Source organism: Pavona decussata, unplaced genomic scaffold (assembly GCF_977016875.1).
Source record: "Pavona decussata unplaced genomic scaffold, jaPavDecu1.1 SCAFFOLD_53, whole genome shotgun sequence".
Classification (NCBI taxonomy): Eukaryota; Metazoa; Cnidaria; class Anthozoa; order Scleractinia; family Agariciidae; genus Pavona; species Pavona decussata.
The window spans coordinates 3,792,501-3,812,693 of record NW_028145475.1 but is presented as its reverse complement, the minus strand read 5'-3'; the positions used below and the strand labels follow the sequence as shown (position 1 = coordinate 3,812,693).

The following is a 20,193-nucleotide window of genomic DNA, read 5'->3' as shown; positions in this document are numbered from 1 at the left end:
GGCAACCTAATGCCCCCTTGTGTTTTGCGCATAATATTTCAACAGACGCGTAACAAGGTCTCATGATGGTTTTTTGGGAGGAAACGACAAACAAATGCGTAGACAAACAAAACTAATAAAAATTGCTACACCACGCTTGTCTTATAACCTTCCCAACGAAAACTGGCGATGATCGTAGATTTTTGTGACCCGTTTGATCGCTAGCCCGAGCATAGTTTAGTACTGCGATGGTTTTGAACAGCTCTTCACTTCTTTATGGATTGCCGTCAAACGACCAAATTCTAATGATTCTGTTCACAGACTTTATATCAATAAAGTTCGTTCTCTATCAATATTACTTACCATATTGAAGAATTCAAACAGACTTGTAAAAGGGCTCTTCGGGCTCTCCACCTTTGGCGATCACGTGTCTGCCGTCGATTAAAGAGCGTGTAAGTATATTAACTAATAAGAAATTTCTAAACTTCTGTTAGGCCAAACGAAGACGGTATTATTACTCGAAGCTCAACTGCAGTAACCCTCCCAAGTTTTACTATGTACGAGATTTTTGTAGCGGAGTGACATGTTTAATCTTGGCAAATGTTCTTTTTTGACTGTGCAGGCACAAATACTAGTACATTTGCAGAATTTCGTGCCTGTAAATGTTTAGATGGATTCCACCGTTATCATCTCTTCAAACGATGCAAACGATGTGTCACAGATGGACTGGAATGTACGAATGACTACGCTACTTTGAAAAAAGGTTATTGGTGGAAGTGGCCAGAGGAGAGTCCAACACACAAAGAACTTTACAATAATTTTACAAGAATTCTTGAAAATGCTTCGTTCAGTCCGAAACTACACATCAGTCATTCATCGCCTGATTATGTCCTCATTTCCTACCAACACAAACTTCCCCGACTGTATAAATGTCCCAGACAAGTTTCGTGTCTGGGAGGTTTACATTCAACTTGTGACGTTGGTTATGAAGGTCCATTATGCGAAGTGTGCAGTGCTAGACATTACAAATGGCTAAAAAGATGCGAGAAGTGTCCAACCAAGACATGGACGGTCGTACAGCTCTCTATCATAACGGTAGTATCTCTAACAGTTTTTCTTGTCGTGGTTTGGACAAGCAGAAAGAAAAGCAAAGACATCAAAGTACGTTCCTCAGTGGACATAATTCTTGGGAGGTTAAAAATTATAATTGGCTTCTATCAAGTAACCTCTGGAATTCTAGAAGCCTTCTCTTACATTAAATGGCCGGACTCTCTTGTCTATGTTGGAAAGTACTCCGAGATGCTACAGCTGAACCTTCTTCAGATCGCTCCTGTGCAGTGCGTCTTTCCAGAGTTAAAGCGCGATACGTATGATGCATTTGCAAGCTTATATGTCACGCTTGCAATAAATGTTTTTGCCATAGTCGTGGCGTTTGCTTGTTATGGTTTTACCAAGTTCATTTTATCAAGGAAACCTTGGAGCCAAGAAAAGAAATTGAAGAAAATGTCGCACACGAAAGAGTTGATTTACCGAAACTTGTTTTTCTTCCTTTTCATAACATACCTGTCCACGTGCTCAAAGACAGTAAGCGTTCTTCCCCTTGCCTGCCACAGAATTTGTTATGACGAAGCAGAAAAAAATTGCCACGAGTTCCTCAAGGCTGACTATACTATTGAATGCGAGGGTGTATTTAACCAAAGAGTCATCGTTGCATATTGTGCAATTCTTTATATTATCTTACTACCGACCGCATCTCTGGTGTTCATTTATAAGCAACGAAGAGCTCACAACAGAGTTGAAAATGATTCCGTCAACAACGCTCACAACTCGGAGATATTCGCTGGACTGAGATTTATTTATGAGAATTACAACGATTGCTCGTGGTACTGGGAACTGATAGAAACATTTCGAAAGGTCGTTTTAACATCTGGGTTGATCCTTGTGGAAAGCGAAAGCAGATCTTACATTGGTCTAGCCTGTATCATATCAGGTATCTACACAGTGTTCTTCGCCCATAAGAAACCAATGGTGGATCCGTTCGAAAACGAGTTAATGCTCTCATCTCTTACGGTCACCTTCGTTAACTTGGTGTTAGGAGCTGTCAGCAGAATTCCAAAAGAAAATATGCCTTCTCAAATTGACAAATATATGGATCACATCGTCTTTGAGGCATTGGTGTTTGGAGCTAACTCTTTAGTCATTGGTCTTCTCGTAGGTGAGCCAAATGGAATTTTTAATGTTCGTGTATTTTTTTCTTTTCAATAATTAAAAAACTAACGTACAGGTAGTAATTATTTCCGCAAAAAGGCTATTAAAGTGGGTTTATCTTTTGATTGGTAGCTTGAGACGAAAATAAGTCATATTAAATTCGATGACAACATTTGGAGTTCAGCTCAATTAAAGAAATCAATGTTTCGCCGTTACAATTGAAAAGCAGGCAAGGTAGAATATCGAAAGTAAATAAATAAACTCGAAAATTTCGGATGCTTTGGAATATTAATTATGTATTTACAGTTTTGTCACCGAACTAATTTACGTCAATTCAATTCTCAAGTCCTTGTGATCCAGCGGTGAGAGTAATGTGTGCGTATTTGCCCAACTGTTCACAACACAGCACAGCACTTTCCTTCTTGCAGCCTAGAGTATAAAATAAAGAATTGTAGCTTTAATGGACGATGTTCTTTCTATTGTGATAAAATGTTATCGCATCGTTTGAAGATCACAAAATGGAATCTCTGAGAGTTGTTTGGTCACGAATGCATCCTCAACTCTTTGGCTGCTTGCAGTGCGTTTTAGAATTCCATCCACTAAAAACTAATATATTTAGCCAAGCCTAAAAGCGGAGCTCCACAATTCCTCTTTTGATATCATTTATATAAGTCTGCTTACCGTAGGATGCGCGAAAAGTTTATAAAAAGATTTTAAAAAAATCTTTTCAAATTCTACTCGGCCTCTACTCCGTATTTAAGGTTAAATTTCCTACAAAACTCTTTATGATGCGCCATCTACTGATGAGCAATCTGTTTGGAAGCAAAGTTAATGAACTTGTTTTTAACAAGCACCGGCGAGCCTGAATTTGTGGCGTAACACCAAAAACAAAAATGTACTATCTACGGTTCTACAAGGTGAACAGGTGACGATTGAAACGGCAAAATGCTCTGTCTTTACGGCTTGTATTCGCTATAAAGCTGTTTATGATGTGCCGTTTATTAAAGAAAACCTCCACTTTTAAAATTAATTGTCGTTAAATTGTTGAAAATATAACCTAATTTCAAATTTCGTTCGAAAACATGGAAATAATATTTCCGTACCGAACAAAACAGGATTTAATTATTGCCGATTTTCGCTTTTAAACTTTTCGGGCGGCGCCATGTTGGATTTCATGACGTAATACAGTAGCTCAATAGTTTCACACAAAAGAACTTCTGCTTAATGACAATAGCGCCAACCGTTTGACGTCAAAAAATCCAAAATGGCGGCGCGCAAGAAATTTGAAAAAAGAAAATTGACGATAATCATCTCTAATATTTAGTATATTTGAATGCAATTTCCGATTTTCAAAATAAACTTGAGAATTTAGAGAAAAAGGGAAAAATGAATGTTAATAGAAGCGCCGACGCATACGCGACGTCGGCTTATTAAGTGGCTCCCGAAACACAATATGCGGCAAAAGCCCCATTGAGCGTCCCGTTTGGAGGTCAGATTCTGTGATAAACGCCCTTTCTATGTAACCTCCCTCCTTCCATCCCATATTAGAAAACAGAAAATAAATATTTAAGTCTCGGGTGTACCAGTGGCCAAAACATCAGTCAGTTGATCTACAATGTAATTTAACCCTATCTATATTGGGCTTTTCTTCTTCTTCTTCTTCTTCTTCTTCTTCTTCTTCTTCTTCTTCTTCTTCTACATTTCCCAAAATTTGATCCTGGCGCATTTTGCTGCCTTCGATTGAATGAGACTTCACCAAATTTTAAAGACCGTTTTCATTTCGCCGAAGCGCTTGACTTACGCTTTTTGGATTTTTTCTATAGTCTTTGACTCTTTTTTTCGCTGATTTTAAGTTTCGTTGGCTGTTCCTATATTCCAAAAGGAACGTTCCTCTAGTATGGACTGTTCCTCGTTTTTGTGTTCCTATTGACTATAAGAGGACCAGATGTTTTACAAGGTAGGAACAAAACGTTCACTTAAGTGTAAAAGAGGAATATTTCGTTCCGAGTTCCCAATTCTAAATGGAACATATTGTTCTCAAATTGATAAATTAGGACTGTTTTGTTCCGAGTTCCTATCTGTGCATGGAACATATTGTTCCGAAATTGACAAATAAGGACTGTTTTGTTCCGGGGTTCCTATCTGTAAATGGAACACATTGTTCCCAAATTGGTCATTTAGGACTGTTTTGTTCCGAGTTCCTTTCTATTGATGGAACACATTGTTCCCAAATTGGTCATTTAGGACTGTTTTGTTCCGAGTTCCTATCTGTAAATGGAACACTTCGTTCCCAAATTGATAAATAAGAACTGTTTTGTTCCGAGTTCCTATCTATTGATGGAACACATTGTTCCGAAATTGATAAATAAGGACTGTTTTGTTCCGAGTTCCCAACTGTAAATGGAACATATTGTTCTCAAATTGATAAATTAGGACTGTTTTGTTCCGAGTTCCTATCTGTGCATGGAACACATTGTTCCCAAATTGATAAATAAGGACTGTTTTGTTCCGAGTTCCTATCTGTTGATGGAACACATTGTTCCCAAATTGATAAATAAGGACTGTTTTGTTTCGAGTTCCTATCTGTTGATGGAACACATTGTTCCCAAATTGGTCATTAAGGACTGTTTTGTTCCGAGTTCCTTTCTGTTGATGGAACACATTGTTCCCGAATTGGTCATTTAGGACTGTTTTGTTTCGAGTTCCTCTCTGTGAATAGAACATATTGTTCCCAAGTTGGTCGTTTCAGAACAGATTTTGGACCATTTTTCTACGCATTCCCATTTTGTTTCCAAATTAAGGTGGCCTTTGGGAATGAGGCAAACGATAAGGCGCGCTCAGACCTGCTTGGGCGAGTTTGGTGGCATGTCACTGTCATGAATTTTGCACAATAGTAATGAGGGCGGGCAAGTAAGGGCATGCTTTGGCAAATACAAACATATATGCAGTTCCTTTGCTCGTCATCGGCTCCTCGGTTATGGTTCACATTTAAAGGAGATCGTGTTGACTAGATGCGCTTAAAAGGCAAAATGAGCAAGAAGTATAAAGTCGATTGGTCGGATATCGATGGAGCGTCGCCCAAACCGAAACGGCTTCACTTGGAAAAAGATGAAACCGACAGCTTGTATCACTGCCCAATACAAGAGTGCGACCATGATGGATTTCAAAGTCAAAAAGGGTGCAGAAAACATGTTTATAACAAGCACAGTTGGTTCTTTTATTTTGATGAAAAGCCCAGTTCGAAAGAAATCACGGATTCGCGAAATGTTCCAATGGTGAAACCAATTCAAGATCAAACAACCGAGAGCCCAAAGCATGCCGTAAAGTTGCTTCCTTCGTTTTCATTATCGTGTGACATTGCCGAGGTATTCACGAAATGGTTGACTGGAAGTGGTGGCGGATACAAGAAGGATCGCGCAGCGCAACAAATAGTTACAAGATGCCTCAAGTTTCTTAGATTTTGTTGTGAAGACGAGGAAGAGTTGACTTTTGACGTGGTGGACTTTAGTTTATGTTCTCCAAATTTGTTGTTCAAGTTTATCAACTACTTACAAGACGAATGCAAGCTCGGCCATGGTGGGCGTTTAGGCTACATAGGCGCTATTTCTGAAATGATCGACTTCAGAAAACTTCATGGCGCATCAGAGGCAGTCTTTCAAAAGTTCTCTGCAACAGAGTTGTACCTCAAAAGAGCGCGAAAGACAGTTGCAAAGATGATGCGATTGCAGTGGACACAAGATTTAGACATTGAAACACTGGAAGCAAGAGGCCACTGGGCAACAATGGAGGAGCTGTTGGAGGTCGTGAAATTCCATCTGCCGCGCTACGAAAATACCGTGAAGATTTGCAAATCGAGTCCAGCTCAAGTTAACCCCTCGGACTTGACATTTGCCACGAAATTCGTAGCCATGTATCTGTTCATCAAAGTAAAGGGGTCACGTCCTATGACTTATCAATATTTGACGGTGGACATGATTGATACAGCTAAGGAAAAGGGTGGATTCATTGATCAGAAAACGTTCAAGACTGCTGGAAAGTATGGATTTGATTCTTTGATTCTTTCCGATGCTAACATGCAAGCGCTCAATGGTTACATCTCGTACGTTAGACCTTTGCTTAAACCCAAGTGTGATTTCGTTCTCGTCAACAGAAATGGAGGCCAGCACGGTAAATTGGGCGAGATCATGAGCAAACTGGTGTTTGATGCAATTGGACAGTACATCCATCCCACGCGTTATCGCCAAATTGTTGAAACGCAGAGCCTCAATCAGCTCACTAGCGAAGAGCAGAGGATTTTGTCGGAAGACCAAAAACACAGCTCTGCCGTTGCTAAAGTTCACTATCAAAAGCAACGATCCCGCGAAGTTGCTTTGAAGGGTCATGAGTGCCTACAGAAACTTCAAGGCGCTAAGGGGTCAGAAGTGGACGAGGACGTCAACGCAAGACTCGGCGATTCAACTTCCAACGCCCTGCCTTCTGTTGAACCAGTGCAAAATGACGCCCCGCCTAAACGAATCTTGCGCTCTCAGCGGAACATTCGTCATGTTTTGAAATTCACAACAGAAGAGGACTATTTTCTAAAGGAAGGGATAACTAATCACGGGTTTGGACAGTGGACTGCTATTCTGAGGGATCCTGAGTTCAAGTTTCAAAGGGGAAGAACTGCGGACTCTCTGAAGAAAAGGGCTGGACTTAAAAACTTTTCTTAGGGGCGACGCGCCTAAACTTAACGCTTTGTTAAATGCCGCGACGCGTTCGTTTAGCATATCTGCTACAGTGGAACATCGATTTAACGAACCTCCTTATCACAAAGTCTTCACTTCACTTCAAACAAACCCCCGATAGAACCAACCGATTTTCCTAGGCCCTTTGCAAATCGTTAAATCGAGGTTCCACTACAGGTGATCCTTTGGCATGGAAATACAGACCAAACATTTCATACATTACTGCTGCCATTTTATTCACTGTCAATTAACCGACTGGAATCATTCGCAGTCAACATGCCCAAAATTGAAATAAAGAAAATGAATGTCACTCGTCAGCTTGCTGTTGCTGGCTGGAAAAGTACCTTGTAATGGCATTGCCAGACCGCTTTTCGATCTCTTTGACTGCGCTCTTTGTGATCGTGGCCTCTTTCTACCACTGGTGGCTTCCTTCCGTGTCCTCTCGAACTCCGTGTGGCTTGTCTGCCAGCTGGGTGCTGGAGTGATAAACATCTGTAGGTCCTCTTCGTCATCGTCTTCCACCACCACCCCTTCATCACCTCTACGGCCACCAGTGCCTTCTTGTGCACAAGCAACTTCTTGGCTTCCCTTGGAGGCCGACGACTCGCCAAGCTCCTGTGCGGTTGGCAAGGCCTCGTGGACAGTCTTCACTAGATGTTGATGTCTGTTCTGGAGGAGACCGAGAGACACACAGACGCGTTTCCTTTCTTGCAAGGCTTCGCTGGAACCAAGTGTACCAAGGTTGCGGTGATGGTTCCTCAACTTGTCTTCAAGGACTTCGCGATATGCCGTCAACGACTTTCGAATGGTGGGATCGAGGCAGGTTGAGATGGACTCGACGCAGTCGTGTAGCTCTTTCTCTGTACTGCGTAGCCATTGGCCTTCAAATGCTTTGTGTGCTGTCTCGCGTCGTTCCTGCTCCTGGCGTACTCTTAGGTCATCCTGGTGCCTCTGTAGTTCCCTTTGGATTGCGCTCGGCATGGCTGAGTCGGGATTTGTTGAGAGTAACTCGGCACTCTGAGTGCTGACCCCCTTCTCTCTCAAGGCAGCCTTTCTTGCTTGGTGTTGTTTCTTGGCACGGTCACGTGACTCAAATCGCTTTCTCTCCTCCTCGCGAAGCATGTGTTTTAGCTGCCGGTATCTAAGACTATCTGGATGCGACCTTGCTAGCGACTCTTTTATAGGAGCAAGTTCGTCATTCGCTGAGTCAGCCTCTTCCATGCTATCTCCGAGAGTTTCCTCGTCACTCGTGTTGGGAACTGCAGTCTCCTGCACCAGAGGACTTGAAAGTGACAGTGACCTGATGGCCTCCTTCTCCTCCACCTTCAAAGTGCCTTCTGTGCCTTGCAAGGTGCCTTCTTCATCGCTGTCCGTGTCGTCCTCTTCATTGTCGGTGTCGCCTTCACGATCGTTTGCTTTTTTGGCAGCCCACACCACGCATTCCATCGCATGCTTTCTCAGCCAAGCTGCTGCCTTCTTTTTGGGATCTGGAAGGCTCTTGAAATGATATGTGCGGAGGCGTCTGTCCATGGCTGGCTGGTGAGTGGGACCAATGTCCAGGTTACGCTGTGCCGTCACCAGCATCGGATATCTGTTTATGAATGCTTTTGCTGTTTGGTATTTGATATCATGAGCAGTGTAGCCACCCTGCGTGAGGATCTTCCAGTCGGAGATGTCCAGTACATTCTCATCTGCTTCATCTATGAATATCACTTCTGTAAATGGGGTAATCATGGCTTTGTTAAATGCGCGTTGCCTCGTGACCGTTGCAATGTTTCCGTGGTGCACAAGTCCTTGGATGGGGAAGAACAGGCTCGTTTTTCCACTGTTTGCAGCTCCTACAAGACAAGGTACTTTGTTCTTGTGCTTCTTCGCATTGTAGTTCAAAAGTCTCAAGAAGTCTTCACAAAACATTGCCACTTCACTTGCAGACAAGCTGTTCTCCAAGATTTCACGAAAATACTTCGGGTCAGCTTCTGTTGCGGGATCGTATGCACAAAAGCATCTAGGCGACAGCTTTCCTATTTGCCGCACTTCGATGGGGTTTTCAACAAACGCACGATTTTTTACAGACCAGCAAAAACCATTGTTGACTTCTATTAGGTCATAATCGATTACCAGAGGCTGGAAGAGTTCACAGTTTGGATCGGCAAGCAGGTCGATAACTTTCCTCATATCTCGTATCAGTCTAGACTTGAACTGCTCATTGGTGGCGAGACTGTTAATAAACGCTCTTGCCTCACATTTGTACGAATAAGTGTATCTTGATCTCGGATTCTTCTTATAAACTTTGCCTCGATAACTTGCGTATTCAAGCTTTTCCATGGCGATGGTTATGTCGTTGACGAGGATCGTCAGCTTGTCAGACAGATGTTTCTCGTCAGATGCAAAGGCTGGCGCACCTGCGTTGGACACGCTGAAACCGAACTTTTCGATATGCAACTTTGCCTCGATCATCCTGGCCAGAGCATTCTCCAAGGATGGTTGGAAACTTGGGTTTATTAATGTTACGCGCACAACCTTTTCGGTGCCACATTCTTCCAGCTCTTGTGAGACCATTTGGTCAATTCCAAGCAGATTTGACATTTCCTCTCGATAACTGTGCTGATAGGAAGCTATTACGATGTCTTGCATATATGGGTTTTTGTGGTCTTTCAGGAGGTTGTAAAGTTCCTTAATGGCAGTGCATTCTTGTCCATCTTGAAACTGAACCTGTAACAAAACTATAAACCTGAATATCATACACGGACAAACAAATTTCTAGTGGGAAGTGTGTACTAAAAGACAAACGTGTCTTGGCCATGCAACTGCTTGAGTTGTATGTACTTTCTTATCATTAAGACTTTGATGTACCATTTCCTGGGAAAATGGGTTTTTAAATCGCGGTAAAAATAACACCATCGATCAACTTAGATCTTGAAATCTTAAAAATTGGTATTACCTGTTTTGCCGTTACACCCATTCCACACTCCAGCAGTGCTCGATGGACTACCAGTGGATTGGCGGGGGCGCCGTTAGGTGTGGTCAGTGCCAACCAGTACGTTATCGCAGGCCACAACGATTTATTAATCACAGTCGGATCTCCATCGAGCCATTGTTGAGAAAACATGTTGGGTATTGGACTGGGTTCTTGGTCTTCTTCACTATCCTCGCTCTCTTCATTTATACTTCCCTTCTTCTTTTCGTGCGTCGATATTGCACTAACGAAAAACGCTGTGTTTGGTATAGCTGTTGAAAGGAAACAAAACATTTTCACAACCGTGTAACATTGATCAAGAATAATCTTAAATAATTCTCTCAAGCAAACAAACCTGCAATCGCTTTGTCGCAAATATCCCTCTTTTTGCAAATCAAGTTCCATGATCGTCCAAGGTCTTTTTCTTTTACGTTCCACACACATTTAGCACTTATAACACTACACTGTCCAGCCAGAACAGGACTCATGTAGCATAAGGTTGCTCCTCGTATAGCCTCGCTGTTCAACTGCTTGCATGGTGCTTTCGCCCGACGCATCTTCGGAAGATTTAGAGAAAGAAATGAATTCAAATATCTCTTTAAATAGTGATCTTAGCCTTGAAAACCTGATATGAATAAATTTGATGAATTGTCCTCGATAATCTTGTGTTGTAGTTTTCCCCTCAAGAGAGTTGCACTTTTGTCCTAAACGCTGATTGTGTTTACAAGGATCCTTTGATATATTTCAGCTTCATTAGGACCCAAAGAATCGAGAACAATATTGAAAATGATTCAAAGACGCGTCGTGATAATTTCTGTCTCGCTGTTTCGCCTATTCACAGCTTTCTTCCGTATTTTCTTTTGATCTTTTCTGCGGAGAACAAGAGGACCGACGTTGATGTTAATTTGACTTCGGAACACTTGTATCTAATGTTTCGCAATCTTATCTCGCACTTTCGCATCAAATTCTCGGTGGACAATGAGTTGACAGAAAGTGTTAATGATTCAACCTGAAGAAAAAAATAATCAATGTTGCCGACTTTTCCCAGGTTGATGATGTTTCTTGTGTTCGCATGTTTAGTATCCATGTGCGCTAGGGATTAAATAATGAACACGTATTTTGACCTCGCAACTCATTTAAAAGAGACCTACTGGGTAGTGTTGATACGGCAAACTTAAGGCGAATTAAAAAGGATAGGCTGCTAGTCGTAAGAAATCAAGATGCAATTCATATGCCCGTTAAATCCGTAATTTCCATCACTCCCGTTTGCTAGTCGAAGGAAATTAACGGCCAAGATACTGAATCTGACTGAACTTTATTTAACGTGGAAAAACGATGCAATTGATATTTCCGTTGAATCTGTATTTTCCGTCACTCGCGTTTGCCGACTTTTCCCAGATTGATGTTGTTTTTTGAGTTTGCATGTTTTGTATCCATTTGCGCTAGAGATCAAGTCATGAGCAAGTGTTCTGGTCTCGCTGGTGTAAAATTTTTACAACTCGTTATCAAGAGACTTGCTGGGTGCTGTTGATATGGCAAGTTTAAAGCCAATTAAGAAATGATAGGTTGCTAGTCGTAAGAAAGTTTACAGTCAAGATTCGATTCGCATGCCCGTTAAATCCGTAATTTCCGTCATTCCCGTTACTGTAGTAGAAGTTCATCTGAGTTGAAACATCACATTCCCCGTGAACTGATCAAATCTTAAACATAAGAAAAACACAACATTCTTCAAGATATTCATATCCCCGTCAAATCCGTAAAATCCATCATTTCCGTCCACTGAGGGAGGTTGTGCTTGTGCTAATGTATAACGCCTCGTCAGTTTACTAAAACTGCAAGTTTCAACCAATTCAAACTTCTGTCATGAAACGGGAATGACGGATTTCACGGATTTAACGGGAATATGAATATCTAATCATATACTTCTCATTTTAACTGTAAATATCCTTAATATATTATTATATTACTTCTCTTTTTTACTGTAAGTATCTATTAAGAAAATATATATGTTATATATATTATTTTAATAATGTATTCTTAATTATTCTTAATAATGTATTCTTCTGTCATTTAACGGGAATGACGGATTTAACGGGAATATGAATTTCATATGCAGTTAGTTTTTTTTCTGTGATTCGACATTGGCTTTCACAGTCAAATGAGTCGCAATTAGTACCGTTCAAGTTTTAAAGTTTGAAGTTGCAGTTGACCTGCTAATATCTTCATTTTTTTTTCTAAAATACGGCGGATTTTACGGATTTTGCGGTGTTCTGAGAGTTAAAGAAAGTGAACTTTTAACTAACAGGGGACTGTTTTGGACCCCTTTCTTCGTCCTAAGAGTTCCGAGGATATCTATGAAATTAATGCTTTTAAAATCAGCGAGCAAACTCAACGGAAACCAGAAGCATTCTAAACGTAATGTTTACCATCACCTCTGTCCAAATACACTGCTGGAAGCAGATTAAACACATTGCACCGAGATATTTTGCCCGAAAACTCAGGGGGAACAGAAATTTTGGGAAACGATCTTCTTCTTCTTCTTCTTCTTCTTCTTCTTCTTCTTCTTCTTCTTCTTCTTCTTCTTCTTCTTCTTCTTCTTCTTCTTCTTCTTCTTCTTCTTCTTCTTCTTCTTCTTCTTCTTCTTCTTCTTCTTATTCTGGGACAAGGGAAGATTCCGCCTCCCCCCGCCATATTTTCGCAAGTATAAAAGCTATGACAGTAAGACTTGGGGGAAAGACAGTACGCCTAAAGATGTTTCCTTTGAGTCCGAAATAATGACGTCATATGACGTGGTATTTAGATCATGATTGCGAAAAGCCGAAACCATCTTGGATCCGCCACCTTGGATTTCTGGATTTTCCCAAAACGTTAGAAAACGCCGAAATTAAACGAGAAGTAGTCAAAACCAATAAAGGAATATTTAATTCATGTGAGCTGAAAACATAAAAGCTATGGGACAAAAAGTGATGTTTCTTCATTTGAAAAAAGTATTTTCTATTTTCTGAGAAAAACAAGTCAATCAACACTAACCGACCACATCCAATTTACCCACATAAATTTTTGAAAAAGTCTTGAAGTTTCAGGTCGTTTAATCAAATATTAAAAAGGTTATTGTGGTTCAAAGTTGCCGCGAGCAGAATCCCCCCCCCCCACCCCTCCCCATGGTCAAGATAGGGTTAAAAAAGAGGTCTTGCATAGAGGTATTATTGTCACTGTTGTGATGCTCCGCGTCATAGGACGTGACATTAGTTCTCGTTGCGGACCTCAAAGGAAATATCTTTGAACGTTCTTTCTATCCTCCACGTTTCATTGCCATGGCTTTTTATAGCCTGACCTCCCCCGCACCCCTCCGGCCAGAGAAAACGGGAAAAAGGCCTTGTCATAAGGAGTTAACGTAAAATAACTGAAAATTACATTGATGATACAAAACCCAAAGCTGCAGTTAGTTTAATTTAGTTGTAGTTTATAAGCTTCATTTCACAAAGAAAACAATCATATATAAGAAAAATAATTAATCATTTCCCAAGGGGAGAGCGCGAACGGGACGCAAGTTCCCATGCGAGGCGCTTCCCGATAAACAGATAGTAGTCTCTCAAACACTTCACACATAGCTACGTACAGATCGTAAGCTAAGTACAGATCTGCCCAATCATAAATATGTGACAGCTGGAGTAGGTTACCGATTGCAAATCTTTAACAACATACTATTTTCTTTTTCCGTCTCCAGTTCAGTACGTCACCCACATTTATAATTTCATCAAAAAGTGGCGCCAAAATCCACAATGGTCCTTGTCTTGTTGTTTGGCCTTGATTTTGCCCCTTACTAGTTTGCAGAACGAAATGCTTGGGATGACTGGGAAAAATGTCCTAAGGCAGCAATTGGCATCTGGTAAATTTGGTAAGCCGACGATTTCCGGGGCATTCAAAGACAGTGGAGCAGCTGATATTGATCTGGAAGATAATGAGACCAGCCAAAGGGAAGACGGTGATAATGCCGGAGTGTCAACCGACATTGAAAATCCTACTGAAGGCAACGCTACAGCCCTCGTCAAGGTCACCGTTCATGAGCAGACAAGAGCAACATACGAAACTATCTTCTGAATGATACTCAGTACTTGCTTTAAAATGATAATTAAATGGAATGATAGATTATTCAAAAGTGGCATGGATTCATAAGTTTTGTAAATATAGAAGGCCTTTACTATCCTTTCTTGGTTAGTATTGATAGAAAGTATGAATTTGACCTGTGAATAGCCCCAATGTTTTAGCCTTGATCATAAGTTGTTTAATTTGTTGGCAGGCTGGAGACAATATGCTAATTAAGGAGTTATTGATTGAAACGATTTTTAGTAAAGGGTGTTTACGTTTCAGCTCAAAGCCCGCTTTATCAGCCCAAAAATACCCCGTTGCTTCAAATCAAGTCATTGCTTGAAAATTAAATTTAGCCCTGGAGTAGGTTAGTAAAGTTGAAATTATGTTGCTGTGCGATGAAACTCTCTTAGATTAAGGTTCGTGGTAATTCCAATAGTAAAATCGTTAAGTTGAAAAGATTGTTTCTCATAGCGTGGACGCTTTCACGTCGTCATATATCGGCTTAGGACGTCTGTGGTATAGAAAACGTTGAACTTTGCTTATATTTATCGCCGGCGTTTTCGTTTTCTTTCTCTCTCCCTTTCTCTTCTTTCTACGTTTGTCGACATATTCAACGAGTACATGAATTTATAGCTTTCTTCAAAATTTCCGTTTGTTTTTTTTTAAAAAACGCGGGTTGCAGCACAGGGTAGAGCTAGGTGTCCCATTTCACATTGGCTTAAATGGAGGGGCGGACGGTCGGACGGACGTGACGTCATAACCAAAACCAAAATTTCTGGCATTGACGGGTTACCAAATTTTCTTACCATGGTGCTACGCGCGCGCACCTTCGGCTTGCGGAGCTCTGCTACTACAGTTGAACCTCTCCACAGCGGCCACCTTGGGGACAGAAGAAAGTGGCCGTTGGAGAGAGGTGGCCGTTATGGGGAGGTAGGGGTGTAGTATGACACCTTTTTTTCGGGAAGTACAATATGTTTATTGTGCCAAGTTCATGCTTACTGCAGCCTATAATGGTAATCCAATCTTAATAATATATAAAGATAAAATACACAATAAAACGTAAATAATGTTTCGTAAAAAAATGTTAACAAGACGAAACAAGCAAGGTTCGCAACATTTGCTATATTATTGTAGACAATTTATGCTTCCTGCAGCATATAAACGGAACACAATAAAAATACGTATATCATTAAAATGGATACAGAAACGTAATGTTCCGAAGACAGATGTCGATTACTGCATCAGTATATAAAAAAAGGCTTTATCAAAAAAGTACTGTACTGGCCGTTGTCGAGAGGTTACTTTGGCAGTTGGGGACGCACTTTAGTGGCCGTTGCCGTTGTAGAGAGGTTTAAACAAGAGCTAATGTATGGACTGTCCGCCGGGACAAAAAAAAGTGGCCGTTATAGAGAGTTGGCCTTTGTGGAGAGGTGGCCGTTAGTGGAGGTTCGACTGTAGTTTCCGGTGTTCCTCAGATCTGGTAAAGAATCGTTTAATTGCGTTCGACGTAATAAGAACGCACTCCTAAGACAGATTGCAGTCGAGTTTGTATGGGACAACGTTGATTGAATGAAATGATCTTTCTTGGGACGCGTATGTGGCATTCCCCGCAGATTTTTGCAGGGGAGGATGAAATCAACTTGGTAAAAGAGAGAGAGCCTGGTGATATCGAACGCACTCCCTAATCTTTGGTTATTACTAGTATTTATGCAAAGCATGCCGTTAATGGCTTTGGAAAAGAAGATGACATGAAGGAATTCATGCCAGTATGAAATAGGCCACAGGCAAGTGAGCTGAAATATATCCTTGTAGGTGACCGCACATTGAAAGGGGAGCTTCAATACGTATTTTGTTACGCGGCGAAAAGAATCTGAATCGAGTTACTCTGTTGATTGGTTTGAGAAAGATACCAACCTGAATGGACTTAGGCTGAGTTTTGACGTAAGCAGAGCAATAACGGAAGTATTTTATTTGTATTTGGAAAGGCTGATTTCTGAACATAAAAAGCGAACGAACTCTTCATCTCGTCAGTTATTACTGAGTTTGTCATATATTACGCTTCCACAGTAGTTTGGCCGACACTAGTGTTGGCTACTCGTAGCTTCTTTTCTCCCAAATATTGGAATGTTCATTTATGACTGTTAGCTCTCTCTGGTCAGTGTACGACTGATAAAGGTTTCCAATGTTTCTTCCCTTTATTTATTCATTTATGCACCTTATACATTATGAAATAATTAAACCACTAAAAACCCACAGCGATAGCATCCTTCTCCGCCCTTATATAATGACTGAAGTGACCAAAAGTGACCGCGCGGACACGCTGAAATAGAAACAATCAGTTACAAATCTGTTAACACGGAAAACAAAATGAGAAAGACTGATTATGTACACCTTGTTGTCCACGTCTAATCCATCCACGCAAATCAGAGAACTGATTGACCTTCACAACATGGATAACAGATACACATAAACAAAATCAAAGGAACATTTAAGCTTAATTATATTATTAAGCTTGTATCAAATAAAAGTTCACATTAACCCTGGTTTAGCTTAATCATGGTTTAAGCAACTGGGCCCTAGTTTATGTTTGAATTTGTTCAAAATGATGATGGCGATAATCAATTTAATTAACCAATATTTTGACCAAGATGTAAAACGTGATGATGTATACGATTTACATCCGCCAAAGGTGAAAATGATGGATGAAATGAATTTTTGTAAAATTCTATGTGTACCGTGTGGAAAAAAACTCAACAAATACTGCCGACTATTTTGTTAAACAGTTAAACAAAGTACGACTTAACAACAGTAAGTATTGTTCATTACCTCACCGAAGACAGGAGAAGATGTCGATTAACGAGTCACCACGCTGAAAGAGAATTGATCGATTAAGTACATTGACCTGTTAACCGAACTTCAAATTAACCAATAGAGATTAGTTCTACTTAAATTTTCAAAGCTACTTCATTTAATGCAAATACTTTTATTTTAAGAACTTGATGGGCTTGATGACTAAGCGTGTAATGTATGAACCAAAATCAATCAAATTTGCAATCATGATTCTTGACGCTATTACAGTGTCGACTATCGGTAACGTTTGGTGCCACCGAACTTGAAGTGGACACGCTAAGAGAGCATCAATAAGTTAAACATATGAATCTGTTAAGCTAGCTTGAGATAAACAAGTAAAACGGTAAAGAAATTGAAGAGGCATGTGGCAAGTACTTTTTCCAAGGCTAATTCATTTAGCCAAGTGAAAATCGATTATTACCTGGCCGAAGCTGTAGAACTTGAAGCTGAGCTGAAAGAGAAATAACGCATGGTTTCAATAAATTTGTTGTTTGTTGAGTACCCAGCATGTAATACATAAACCAAAACAAAGTCAGTCAGTCAGTCAGCCAGTCAGTCAGTGAATGAGTGAGTGAGTGAGTCAGTCAGTGAGTATGTAGGTAATGTAACGGGGCTAGCGCTTAATAGCTCAACTTATTAGCTCACAAAGCTGTTGCCCACCAAATTAAAATAATTGTAATAATAGTAATACCTCGACTAGGTGAAGATTTCGATTTTAACGCTTGGACTCGCGGAACTTGAGGTGGACTTGCTCAAGATCAGATTAATATATATACTGATATAAACCTGTTCAGCCAGCTTGGTATTTAAACGCGTAACATGCAAGCCAAGTTAGCCAAGTTAAAATTGATTGTTACCTTGTCGAAGCTGTAGAACTTGAAGCTGAGCTGAAAGGGAAATAATGCATGGATTTAATAAACTTATTGAGTACCCAGCATGTAATATACACTCGATTTCAAAAACCTTGACACCTAAAAAGCATAAACCGTGAACGATGAGACCCAATGGCTTTGTGGGTATAAGTGTACTAAATTTATTTGCATAATATTCTATTCTCGTGCGACGGTTGACTGGACCAAAATTGGTTGCACGTGGTGAATGATGGAAACTGTCAAAGCTTCCCTTAAAGTGTCCAAGTTGGCCGACAAGGGCCAATTTGAGTGATATCGCGATTTGCTTAAGTTCAAATCTGAGTCAATGGACTTAAGCAATATTTGGTAGAAAATTATTCGGAAGAATTAAGTCAGCACTGTATTCCTTCTTGCAAAGAAATGAAAATGGTAAATTATTGATTATGGAAATGAGGTTATCGTTTAAACACTACCCACAAATCCGTTGGGTCTCATTGTTCACGGTTTATGCTTTTTAGGTGTCAACGTTTTTGCAATCGAGTATATAAAGCAAAACAAAGTCAGTCATTCAGTCGGCAGTCGGTCATTCATTCATTCATTCATTCATTCATTCATTCATTCATTCATTCATTCATTCATTCATTCATTCATTCATTCATTCATTCATTCATTCATTCCTTCTTTCGTTCGTTCCGCGTTCATTCATTCACTCGGTCACTCAGTCAATGAGTGAATGAGTGAGTGAGTGAGTGAGTGACTCAGTCAGTAATTTAGTCAGTCAGTCAGTCAGTTAGTCAGTCAGTCAGTCAGTCAGTCAGTCAGTCAGTCAGTCAGTCAGTCAGTCAGTCAGTCAGTTAGTCATTCAGTTAGTCAGTCTTCAGTCAGTATGTAGGTAATGTAACGAGGCTAGCGCTTACTAGCTCAAAGCTCACAAACCTGTTGCCCTCCAAATTACAATAACTGTAATAATAGTAATACCTCGACGAGGTGAAGATGTCGATTATAACGCTTGGACTCACGGAACTTGAGGTGGACTCGCTAAAAGAAAATCGATCGGATTAATACTAATATAAACCTGTTCAGACAGCTTTGTATTTAAACGTGTAACATATAAGCCAAGTTAGCCAAGTTAAAATTGATTGTTACCTTGTCGAAGCTGTAGAACTTGAAGATGAGCTGAAAGGGAAATAATAAATGGATTTAATAAACTTATTGAGTACCCAGCATGTAATATATAAAGCAAAGCAAAACAAAGTCATTCATTCATTCGTTCGTTCGTTCGTTCGTTCGTTCGTTCGTTCGTTAGTTCGTTCGTTCGTTCGTTCGTTCGTTCGTTCATTCATTCATTCATTCATTCATTGAGGTGGACTCGCTAAAAGAAAATCGATCGGATTAATACTAATATAGACCTGTTCAGACAGCTTGGTATTTAAACGTGTAACATATAAGCCAAGTTAGCCAAGTTAAAATTGATTGTTACCTTGTCGAAGCTGTAGAACTTGAAGATGAGCTGAAAGGGAAATAATAAATGGATTTAATAAACTTATTGAGTACCCAGCATGTAATATATAAAGCAAAGCAAAACAAAGTCATTCATTCATTCGTTCGTTCGTTCGTTCGTTCGTTCGTTCGTTCGTTCGTTCATTCATTCATTCATTCATTGAGGTGGACTCGCTAAAAGAAAATCGATCGGATTAATACTAATATAAACCTGTTCAGACAGCTTGGTATTTCAACGTGTAACATATAAGCCAAGTTAGCCAAGTTAAAATTGATTGTTACCTTGTCGAAGCTGTAGAACTTGAAGATGAGCTGAAAGGGAAATAATAAATGGATTTAATAAACTCATTGAGTACCCAGCATGTAATATATAAAGCAAAGCAAAACAAAGTCATTCATTCATTCATTCATTCATTCATTCATTCATTCATTCATTCATTCATTCATTCATTCATTCATTCATTCATTCATCATTCATTCATTCATTCATTCATTCATTCATTCATTCATTCATTCATTCATTCATTCATTCATTCATTCATTCATTCATTCATTCATTCATTCATTCATTCATTCATTCATTCGTTCATTCATTCATTGAGGTGGACTCGCTAAAACTAAATCGATCGGATTAATACTAATATAAACCTGTTCAGACAGCTTGGTATTTAAACGTGTAATATATAAGCCAAGTTAGCCAAGTTAAAATTGATTGTTACCTTGTCGAAGCTGTAGAACTTGAAGATGAGCTGAAACGGAAATAATACATGGATTTAATAAACTTAATGAGTACCCAGCATGTAATATATAAAGCAAAACAAAGTCATTCATTCATTCATTCATCATCATTCATTCGTTCATTCATTTAGTCAGTCGGTCAGTCCTTCGGTCAGTCAGTCGACAAGTCAGTCAGTCAGTAAGTCAGTCAGTCAGTATGTAGGTAATGTAACGAGGCTAGCGCTTAAAAGCTCAAAGCTCACAAATCTGTTGCCCTCCAAATTACAATAATTGTAATAATAGTAATACCTCCACG

At 40.0% G+C, this 20,193-nt stretch overlaps 3 protein-coding genes across 26 annotated transcripts in view; 1 reads left to right on the top strand and 2 right to left on the bottom strand.

The window, feature by feature from the left end:
- LOC146480563 (uncharacterized) overlaps positions 1–14,921 on the top strand; it is a 58,315-nt gene extending 43,394 nt beyond the window's left edge. The window contains exons 23-24 of the mRNA XM_085109739.1: positions 602–2,194; positions 13,595–14,921. Coding sequence (XP_084965865.1) covers positions 602–2,194; positions 13,595–13,968 — 1,967 coding nt within the window. The 3' untranslated portion in view covers positions 13,969–14,921. The remainder of the gene's footprint in view (positions 1–601; positions 2,195–13,594) is intronic.
- LOC146480564 (uncharacterized) lies at positions 7,173–10,242 on the bottom strand. The gene is made up of 2 exons (XM_085109360.1): positions 9,853–10,242; positions 7,173–9,623 (listed from the first exon to the last, which is right to left on the bottom strand). The coding sequence occupies exons 1-2, from the start codon at positions 10,159–10,161 to the stop codon at positions 7,173–7,175; spliced, it is 2,760 nt and encodes a 919-aa protein (XP_084965486.1). The 5' UTR covers positions 10,162–10,242.
- A 1,210-nt stretch (positions 14,922–16,131) lies between the features above and the next one.
- The window catches only part of LOC146480562 (matrilin-3-like), a 29,034-nt gene continuing 24,972 nt past the window's right edge, over positions 16,132–20,193 (bottom strand). For 2 of the 24 annotated variants that reach the window (XM_085109740.1, XM_085109754.1), the window contains 10 exons: positions 20,187–20,193; positions 19,880–19,909; positions 19,443–19,472; positions 19,141–19,170; positions 18,807–18,836; positions 18,639–18,698; positions 17,667–17,696; positions 17,231–17,260; positions 16,786–16,828; positions 16,132–16,279 (listed from right to left, as the gene is read on the bottom strand). The exon at positions 20,187–20,193 is cut by the window's right edge and continues 53 nt beyond it. In XM_085109740.1, the coding sequence (XP_084965866.1) occupies positions 16,813–16,828; positions 17,231–17,260; positions 17,667–17,696; positions 18,639–18,698; positions 18,807–18,836; positions 19,141–19,170; positions 19,443–19,472; positions 19,880–19,909; positions 20,187–20,193 (263 nt within the window). In that variant the 3' untranslated portion in view covers positions 16,132–16,279; positions 16,786–16,812. Of the gene's footprint in view, positions 16,307–16,785; positions 16,829–17,230; positions 17,261–17,666; positions 17,697–18,638; positions 18,699–18,806; positions 18,837–19,140; positions 19,171–19,442; positions 19,473–19,731; positions 19,772–19,879; positions 19,910–20,186 lie in introns of those variants that run through there. The other 22 variants (XM_085109749.1, XM_085109758.1, XM_085109756.1 and 19 more) reach the window with 19 other exon arrangements.

Coding starts and splice junctions, on each gene's coding strand:
- LOC146480564 (XM_085109360.1), bottom strand. CDS start 10,161: ATGTTTTGTTTCCTTTCAACAGCTATACCAAACACAGCGTTTTTCGTT. Junction 9,624..9,852: donor TGGGTGTAACGGCAAAACAG/GTAATACCAATT, acceptor GTTTTGTTACAG/GTTCAGTTTCAAGATGGACA.